Here is a 10,480-nt window from a genome sequence, read left to right on the forward strand (position 1 = left end):
GCTGTGGTGGCAAGGGAGAATATAGCTAAGGAAGGTAGTCTATAGGACTCTGGACATCAAGAAGAGGAAGCGAGTGAAGGCAGAGGCAAGGATCAAATGGCAGAAGTTATAGGAAGAGTGCTGCATAGAGTTCAGGGAGAAGTGGAGACAGGCTCAGGGTGGGAAGGGAGAGTTACCAGATGACTGGGAAAGTACAGCTGTACTGCTGAGGGAAACTGCCAAAAAGGTGTGTGGTGTATCCTCTGGACAGAGGAAGGATTACAAGGAGACTTGGTGGTGGAATGAAGTAGTACAGTAAAGAATTCAAAGGAAGAGGTTAGCAAAGAAAAGGTCAGCAGTTGCACTGTCTTATTGGATCTACAGAAAGCAAATGATCAGGTGCCAAGAAATGAACTGTGGTGCTGTATGAAGTCAGGAGTGCCAGAGAAGTATGTGAGGGTGGTGCAGGACATATAGGACAGTGAGACGATGGGGAGGTGTGCAATCAATGACTGATGGGTTCCAGGTGGGGGTGGGATTACATCAGGGACCGGCTCAGAGCCCCTTCTTGTTTGCAGTAGTGATGGACAGGTTGACAGATCAAGTCAGGCAGGAATCTCCATGGACTACCTTGTGATCTGTAGTGAAAGTAGGGAGCAGGTAGAAGACAGTCCGGTGAGGCGGAGGTCTGCACTGGAAAGAAGTAGATATATTGGACAAAGGATCTTGAAGATGAAGCTGCCAGGCAGGAGGAAAAGAGGACAACCACAGAGAAGATTCATGGATGTAGTGAAGGTGGACGTGCAGAGGGTTGGTGTGACAGAAGAGGATGCTAAGGATAGGGTGAGATGGAGGAAGATGATCTGCTGTGGTGACCCTTAAAGGGAGCAGCCGAAAGAACACGACTGATTGATATAAAAAATATACTCACCAAACAAAATCACTACAGAGTCAATGCAGATCACGGATAACTTTTTTTATTATTAAAAAACAGCATAACTATAATAAACCCAATAGTATGCATTAGATCTTTAGACTGTATATATAACCCTACCAATAGGGTTGTCAAAAAATAAGGTTCAATTTACTTGAGCGTAACTGTGTCATTATGATGCCGTCCTATTCCTCATTCATATCCACAGTTGTTGACTACACTTGAGCTTCTCATTATGTCCTTTAACAAAATACCACATCATTTTATAAATTCCAGACAACCACTCAGTTCCTCTGTCTTTTGCTATTCCACACTGAGGAATCTCCTTTTCTTGGCTGTGTGTGTATATGCGTGGTGACGCCACTCCACGTCTGCGGTGCTCTCATTGTCCAGGGTGCCGAGTTTGATCATGTACACTAAACAGGAGGAGGACAGGATATAAACATTTAACAAGACCAAAGAAAATTAGCACAGAAATAGGATAGTAACCCAATTTTTTTGTACAACTGCGGTCTCCCCTACTTTCAATCACCATATTTTGCTGTACAGTTTTACAATTCAAAAAAAAGTTTATTATGTAAAATGTAAATAAAAACAGAACTCAAACCCATATTATTCAATTTCATGAAAAATATTCATGAAATAGAAATTTAAATTTGTTGGCAGCAACACGTCTCAAAAAGTTGGGAGGTGGACAAAAAAGGCTGGAAATGTAAGTGGTGATTACATTAAGTGGCAGCAGGTCAGTAACATGATTGGGTATAAAGAGAGCATCTTAGAGAGGCAGAGCTTCTCAGAAGTAAAGATAGACAGATGTTCACCAACCAGCAAAAAAACAAAACGTACAAATTCTGGAACAATTTCATAAAAATTGATTTGCTTTCAACAGTCGTGTCCTCCTCGCACATCTTCCATTAAGTCCACTTTGGCCCAAATAGTGACAGATGGTGCGATCTGACACTGATGTATCTTGACCTTGGAGTTCACCTCTAATCTCTTTAGAAGTTGTTTTGGGCTCTTTGGTTATCATTCGTTTTATGCTTCTCTTCAATCTGTCATTAATTTTAATCTTGTGGCCAGATCCAAGCAGGTCCAGATCCAATAAGTGCAGCTGTAGTCACAGGAACATCAAGCTGCTTGGAGATGGTGTTGTAGCCTTTACCTTTAACATGCTTGTTAATAATTCTCTTTCTCGTCTCCTGAGACAGCTCTCTGACACCATGATACTAAACACCACAGTGACTAATTTTCACCCTTTAAATAGGCAGACTGACTGATTATAAATTAGAAGACACCAGTGACGATAATTACAGGACACAGTAGTAGAAGAATCTAGGTGCTGAAATGGCCTGCCTGCAGTCCAGACCTTTTACCAATTGAAATATTTTGAAATAAAACATATGACAAAGACCTAAATGACCTAAATAAACTTCTCAGGTGTGTTCACTGGGTCAAAGGGGCTGAGAGCTGTTTTTCCACAGGCTTCTATATAACCAGAAGTTTTTAGCCAAAGTTAAAAAAGACTTCTGAGAAGATTAATCCTCATTCCACACATCAACAATGATTAAGCCACTCTCTAAACTGGGATAACTTTCCATACTTACATTTCATTTCAAACCTGGGTCCTACTTCTGTCAGCTCTACGTTCTTGTGGTCTGTTTTCTTATAGGTGTGATGTCTGTTAAAAATAAATAAATAAATATCTTATTCTTTATCCCAAACAGCATTATGTTTGTATGCCGTTTTCACTGAAGGGGTGCTTTAAAGCTGACCTGAAAGAGATGAAGTCCTCTTGGTTGGCAAATGTGATCACACGCCTGCTGTCCTCCTTTGGCACTGGAAAAAGATACTTGAGGATATTGGATACCTGCGTGAGTAGAATTAATTAGTTCTACACGCAATCAAGTGGTGAAAAGGAATATCAGTGGCATGTGCAGTCCAGCACTCGCTCACTCACCCGTTTGCCGAGCCGTGAGGTGAAGTTGTGAAAAATGAGGTGGGGGTAGGCCTCGGACATGGTGCCTATGTCGGGAACATCGTGCCTCATTACCACGTTGTAAAGAGTGAAATAAGCTGTTGGGCCAAATGGTAAGTGGCACACTACCAGGCCATCTGCGAATATAAGAACAAAACAACAACTAAGACATCCAAGTATGGTGGCTTGAATATGACAACAATTATTATGGTCAACACTGAGATCAGTTATTTTTAAAGTTTAGAGTTGTCGTATTTTTTTCTGTAATGTTAACCTAATGTGAAGACTGTAGGCCAGGCGGGGACAAACAGCAATGCGTATGTGCAACAGTTATATGAGTAAGCTGTACAAAACGGTCTGAAACCACAACCAGCTTTAGCAATGTTGGTGGCTGATGTTGTGCACACAGAACACAAAACTACACAATCCTTTAATGTCACAAACATGAAATAAGTAAGGAGTGAAGGAGGCAAGCATACCTGGCTGTCCTCTTGTTTCATGCACAATGACGAGGTCAGTGACATTGTTAGCTTTGCAGGCTCGTACCAACGCAGGGATCTCATGATTTCCTCTGTTCATGCGTTGGGCTCCAGGGAACATCAACTTCACCTCCTGGAATCACATACAGGATTGGCTCCATGTGCTATTCTTGACTCAGTGTTTAATGTTTCCCGAGGGTGTACACTGCAATTAATTTTAATCTAAAGTAGAAGAAAGTGAGCTATGAGAGCACTGGCTCTTCTGTGTCCTGCAGCCCAGCTGGACTGGATGGAATCTGAGTCCTTGTGCAAATATCCTGAACCTCAGTTGTTCTCAATAACCGGGGCAGCGCCTTGTATGGCATCACGCCCACCATCTATGTGTATGTGGTGTAGGAACATAAGAGCAAAAACTTTAGAGGCCTTTGTTAAGACAGAAGAGTTCACCACTGACCACAAGCCTCAAGTTCAAACTCACAACTAGAGCAAGTCACACAATATGTGACCAAATGTGGGAAAGAAGACAGAAGAGATGTGTGCACATCAGGGAGTAGTGACACAAAGTGCAAAAAGTCACACATTTGCACAGATGGTAGTTCACAGCAGTGAAACTCACAGACACAAACAGGTCACCAGTAATCCTGATGACACTAATGCCTGACAGACTACCCTAGCTTGTCAGAACTAACAGCCAAACTAGCACAATGTAGCCATTTAAGGTAGGCGTACTATCTATTAACATTTAGTTTGTGTATGCTGTATATACAGGCTCCATTAGAATACCTTTTGTAATGCCACCATTCTACTGTATCTGCAACAGGAAGAATCTGCAAATCTGAGGTGGGGTTCAATCATCTCCCCATTTTCCTTTTTTCTTTAGGCTCGGTTCTACTGCCCGTTTTCATGTGGTAAATGGCTCGCCTGTCTCTCCTCTGCTTTTCACTGCACTCTTCAAACTATAGTTAAATGGACAAACACACACACCTCATGAAACATAGTTGAAGAGATAGAACTAGCTTTCTTGCAAAAGCTCCACTTTCAAATCAAACCATCAGACAGAAACACCCTTCTTTTTCTCTCTGTTTGAGATGATCGAGTGCAGCTGCTCTCTACACAGACATTTCAAAGAGGGCAGAGATGCAAACATGAACTTGTGTCCAGGTCTGTTGTTATATGAAAAACATGAAGATCACTCTAAACACTACAGGCACAGCCCTAATGGTAACTAAAGAAAAAAATAATGTTATAAAAACCCATATTTACATGAGCTTTCATTGTCAGACACAGGACACTGCAAGGAGAAATCAAGGATATGACAATAAAAATACAGAGATTTACTTTGATGACACTTTGCAGACTGCACGTTTTACTGGTTCTCTGATGAGCTTCAGTTCAAAATGACCAAATCATCCTATCAGCTTTCAGTTCTTATCACATATAAACACGGCATATAGCCACATTTCTAAGACAGCACCATTTCTACTATTTATCTTCTCATTTATATTCTTTATTAATGCTATTCACGTCGCTTGCTTTTAGACAAATTTCACATTTCATAGGAACCAGTTGATTTGCTGTACTACATTTGGAACTGAAAAGACGTCTTTCTCCATTTTTAATGTAATCTTTAAAAATATACAAAAATACTGTCAGCTGCCAGTGCACCCCCCTCAGCCTCCTGCAGTAGAACTTGGAAGCGCAAGTTCTAGAACACATAATTACAGGTCTCAGTAAATCTTAATGGGATGCATGTGACTTTATTCACCATATCAATTCAAAAATATAAGCCACTGAGAATGCTATCATTTTCTGTGATTGGCATTATTACATTAAGAACTTGTGTGAGATTTTTAGCAGATGTATCTATTTGAAAAGATGACATCTAGGTGACATCTTTCTTGAGTTCTCACATTCACAAGATTTTCAGAAAACCTGAGGTTGACCTTAAGGTCAAGGTCACTCAGATTTGAACTCATCCAGGATTTTTAGTGGTTGCATCTATGATATCAAATTAATGTGTTCACAAAGTTGAAAGTTGATTGCCCGCCCACAATGTGGTAAAAACATTATGGAAATAATAAGGAAATGAATTTTAAATATCTGCATATAGCATTAAAAATGTGTTATAATAAATGTTAGTCAATAGTCCTGACTTTGGGGCTGTAGATGCCTCTTTGTGCTGATTGTGCTAAGAAAGAGGTCTGACCTTGGCAAACATTTTGAGTCTGGAGCTAGGGTCTCTGGATGTAGTGACCATCACTTTAGGATCTTCCACTCCAGCCCATTTATACTCATCGTCCACATGAGAGCTGACACCTGCGCACACATTAAAAAAAAAAAACAAAACAAAAACTTAAGATTGAACAAAAAGTGAGTAACATGGATAAAACGGTGCTGACAGTAAGAACCCACAACACTTGCCTTCTGCCCCTTCGTCGTCATACTCCAGTATTTTCTGTAGCTCAAGAGCTTCTTTGCGTATCTCAGTGGGAAGGAGACGATTCTCTGAAGAGAAGTAAAGGATGTGTTACAGCGTCATGTGTGCTTAGACCACTTTGGTGCAGACTCTTGTCAAGCAAAATGCAGAAAAGGGAATGTAATGATGATGCCATCCTACCATCGAGGGCGCCCTTAAGCTTTTGTTTCTTCTCCTCTATTGTTCGGAGCCTGTCCTCCTGTGCCTTTCTGTACAGGTACTCCCGCCTCAGTCTCACCTCTCGACGAAGCTACAGAAACGTTACACCAAAGAGAGGCCTTTTAACATACGGTCATTCTGCAAGGGAATGCTCTGCAATTGTTACAACTGTTCAAATACAGCCGATCACTTTTTGGCACGACACTCTCAGTGATTCTGAGACTCTTTGAACAGCTAAACGAAAAAATGCCTCTCCGCAACCCAATAAAAGGCCTTTGAACCTCATTTCAATCTGAGCCTCTTCTTTTCAAACCCGGTAGGGTGCCGGCTTTGTTTTGATACGCAAACATGCGCGCAGGTAAAGGACCGAGTTCAAGACTATTTCATTTGATAGACGAAGTGGTTTTGTTTTGCCCATTCACACACTTAGCGCTGTCTTTGGGCATACATGAAACACGTTTAGGAAAGAAAACAGAAGCGTTTACTACTGTGATTCTGTGCGCTAACAAGCGAGTGGGCAAAAATGCTCATTACGTCGACCGTCAGCTTCGTCCTCTGTGAGTGTCATTTAATATCAAACTAAAACACGACGGAACAATCGTAAAAGAAACGTAAAACCTTTCAACTTACCATGATGTGTTTACTGCTAATAGCTAACCCGCACCACTCACATGGACACAGAGAGACGTACGTACAAGAGTTTCTGCCATTGGCTGAAAAAGGGACCAATGGCGAACGTCGATACTGAATCGCTCATTTTTCAAATTAAAAGCCTAAGAAGGATTTGTAACAATGGTGACTCAGAGGAGACATATCGTGCAAAATCCACTTTTTTAGCCATTAAATACATTTTGTTGTGTACTTTGAGCGTGTAGGAGTGCAGGATATTTAAATGCATTCTGTCCCGGTGCTGTGTAGATATCTTTATATTCTTTTTGAGTGATAATTTTCAGTCTGTTCAGTTTTCTCTATTCCCTGTTACATTTTTGGTCCTCTTACGTCACAGTATTTGCTGTGGAACTGCTCAGACATGGAACTGCTAAACAAGGATATGGACTTCCGGCTTACCGATTTCGTGTATCCGCCATTTTTTTCTCACAGTGAATCTGTAGTCCAAGTTCAGTTATGCTCAAGTTGCAAGTAGACAAGTCAAAATGTTCGGTTGTTGGGTGTATTAACCCACACGACTCCTTACATCGCCCCCGGCATCAGAGCCTCTTCGAAGTGCTCGTTTCTCTGCGGGTAGATAATCGTATTGCTGCTTTCAAACTACAAAAATGGCCGAACGTGGTGGAGTGGAACTCTGCGAGCTGGAGGTGGGCGGGGCGTGAACTGTCTCATTCACATTTAAAGAGACCGCACCAAAACGAGCCGCTTTATGACGCTCCTCAGAAAATGTGTAAAAGAGGGGTTCTGTGGAGCTACATTAATGAAGAATTCAGACCAAAGCATTGCAGTTCTACTTTATATAGACCACAAGTGTATTATTTATATAAGAAAGGATTTAAAAGCATGATATGTGCCCTTTGAGACTTGGCCTCGTGCTGTCAGCCAATAGATGAGTTACAATGAGAGGCAAGTTTTTAACTCGCGATGGTAATATGATTAAATCATCTCCTCAGCGTAAGACGGTAACAGCGCTGTGGGCACATATTTCCTGCTGCATCTCAGTTGCCATAAAAAGCATCTCTTCCTGTGTAATAACACAGACTGAAGCATAATCACAATCGGTATTTGGATCATGTATATTCTGATTTCAGTACTCCTTTTGGTAATAGGTAAGTGTGCATGCCATCATTACACAGAACTTGAATTCAGATCTTCTCATTCAGAATTTAAAGACTTGTTTTTTGTAGATTATTATTGTGTGACTGACCCCAGTGCCGTCCAAAATGAGCTCATATGGAAACAAAGCAATTCGGCATACCATGAGGGGAAAAGGGGTACACATTTTCTCTTGATTGATTACAATCTGTCATATTATTAAAAAAGAAAAAGAAGAGAAAAGAATAAAACATAAGCTATCATCTGGAACTTTATGTTTTACTGTGTTCACCTGGGCATTTAGAGTATTTATATTGTATTACTTAAAGTGTATGTTATCTACCTTGAGATAAAATCCTAAAATACATTAATATATATTTGTACAGGAAACATACAGTACTGTGCAAAAGTCTTAAGCCAGCCCTCATCTCTTTATATTTTGCTCAGAAATGCAAATGAGTGACAGTGTTTGTGTGTTTTCCATCCGGGTATGCTTTTATTACATTGGCCGTGTATTTGGGATCATTGTAATGCTAAAAATGAAGGCGTTGCCAATCAAATCCTTTCCGGACGGGGTGGTACAAGACTTTTGCACAGAAATATAAATGTAATGATAATATACTGTTCACATAGTGTAGAGTGAACTCTTTTCTTTACTACAATATTACTGTGCAGGTGGCTGTGAGGCATTACTTTCGCAGAAGCTGACATGCCCCTATGAAGTGAAGTACAAGAGCCTGCCAAGGGTTTGGTGTCAGCAGAGCTCTGCCGAGTGCTGCACCGGCCTCACCTTCAGTCACAGTACACACTTAGTGGATGGAGGCAAACTGAAGGTGACCCAGGATTTGCACTCCTTCACTGTGGAAGTGTTGGAGCCGAGCCACAAACAAGGAGTGCATTGGTGTGGGGTGCTGAGCAGGAATGGCACCATCATCAAGCTGGCTGAAGGCTACATCCACAGCTGTAAGCAGAAGATAATATTTCAAAGTTCCTTAAAAAGAGACGACCAAACAAGCCACTAGTATGATTTACATTATATATACTTTATATATGCATGTTAAGGTTTTATTTCTAATGTTTAAAGTGCTTTAAAATTGAACCCTTTGATTAGAGGTAATAATAATAATGTGTGCTAAACAAACAAAATAATTCAATCAGTTTGATAAAATAACCTTTACAGCAATGGAGCTCAACACACAGCCAGTGAGAAGTATCAAGCTGCACTTCACTGTTAATGTACTACCATTTAAAATCTTTGTGGTTTTCTGGCCTGCATGTTTAGCTCTGGTAAACCAAAGAACACTAGCACATAGATACTGTGTGCAACTCGATGCTAACCGTAGTGAAGCACTCAGCAGCTAACAAGCCACGTAATGGTGGAGACCAAAGCAGAGTTAGCAAAAGCAGAAAGTGGAATATCACAGTGTTTATGTTACAGTGTGTCTGTTGGATGTGCAGACATTTGAATGGTAGTCTGCAGTAGTGCTGTTTGTTCTACTGACACCGAGTGGTCAAAAAACATGCAGTTCATCATTAGGTAAATGCGTACACAGCAAGTACTCATGCCTCGCACAGCACGTATCCAAACCACATTCAAGTTTCTTTCTGCAACCCTCTGCAGCCCCTGCTTCATATATCTGGAGTTTCACTCGCTGGATTCTGCTGCCTCTGCTGCCCATGGTGACCACATGCACCCATATGTACCTGAGAAGTAAGCTATTTTAAGTAATATCTATCTATCTATCTATCTATCTATCTATCTATCTATCTATCTATCTATCTATCTATCCTCTGTGTTTCTTCTTTGCTACTGTTAAAATTTTACCGCTACATCCTGTTTTGGGTGATAACCATCCTTTTCATATTTTGTTTATATATATATATATATATATATATATATATATATATATATATATATATATATATATATATATATATATATATATATATATTTGCTGTGTATATGCATGTAACCATGGTCAGTTCAGTAAACTCTGTGACCTTTCATTCACAGCAACAAGAAAGCAGCTTTATAAGGTAAAACTTTCCATTCCATGAAACATTTCACACATTTAATTTCAAATGCCTGAAGAATTACAGGTGTGACATCTTTTTCTGTTCTTTCTTCAGAAAGCAGATGAATGTTATGATGATATGGGTATGAGCAGCACTGTGACTGAGCAGCAGTATGAAAATGCAGAATCTCTGCTGTGAGATGCAGGGATGAGGAGAGTACTTACCAACATGTAATGGAATAATTCAATTGTTTTAAAAACTGATCGATTACTGAGAAAAAAAAACAACTATTAAATTACCAATCACTATGTAAAAAGACAGTATTAGAACCACAGTAGGGAAAATGAAAAAGTGTGGCACCAGAGTAGCTCAGAATATTAGCTTTATTAAAAAAATATTGCAAGAAAAAAGTCTCAGGAATGGAAGAAATTCCAAAAACAAAACATGAATGTTCCTACAAAGAAAAATAAATTTCTGATCTTATTATTTCAATTTAATTTGATGTATATAGCACCAGTTCACAACAGTGGTCTCAACAAAACTTTGCACAAACATTTCCCCACAATTATAAACATTTATATATTTTAAAAAACATGATAAATTCCATTTTTTTTTTTCATATTTATCATTCTGCTGTAAATGTGATGTTACGTTGTCTGTTTGCGTTTGTTTCATGTGTCACAGTCAGCATACATCGC

General features: G+C 39.9%; 1 protein-coding gene across 1 annotated transcript; it reads right to left on the reverse strand.

The window, feature by feature from the left end:
• Positions 1-950: 950 nt before the first annotated feature.
• On the reverse strand, positions 951-6,727 carry imp4 (IMP U3 small nucleolar ribonucleoprotein 4). Its single transcript, XM_030723786.1, has 9 exons — positions 6,633-6,727; positions 5,985-6,093; positions 5,789-5,872; positions 5,574-5,683; positions 3,368-3,500; positions 2,871-3,025; positions 2,686-2,780; positions 2,518-2,591; positions 951-1,329 (listed from the first exon to the last, which is right to left on the reverse strand). Exons 1-9 carry the CDS (start codon positions 6,633-6,635, stop codon positions 1,217-1,219), a joined length of 876 nt encoding a protein of 291 aa, XP_030579646.1. The 5' UTR covers positions 6,636-6,727; the 3' UTR covers positions 951-1,216.
• Between the last annotated feature and the right edge of the window lie 3,753 nt (positions 6,728-10,480).

The sequence above is a fragment of the Archocentrus centrarchus genome, unplaced genomic scaffold, assembly GCF_007364275.1.
Source record: "Archocentrus centrarchus isolate MPI-CPG fArcCen1 unplaced genomic scaffold, fArcCen1 scaffold_27_ctg1, whole genome shotgun sequence".
NCBI lineage: Eukaryota > Metazoa > Chordata > Actinopteri > Cichliformes > Cichlidae > Archocentrus > Archocentrus centrarchus.

What these genes read in the sequence shown, in the direction of transcription:
- imp4 (XM_030723786.1), bottom strand. An exon ending in GACTCAAAATGTTTGCCAAG is followed by an intron (nt 3,501 to 5,573) that starts GTCAGACCTCTT and finishes ATGTGATTCCAG; the next exon opens with GAGGTGAAGTTGATGTTCCC. An exon ending in GAGGACTTCATCTCTTTCAG is followed by an intron (nt 2,592 to 2,685) that starts GTCAGCTTTAAA and finishes TATTTTTAACAG; the next exon opens with ACATCACACCTATAAGAAAA.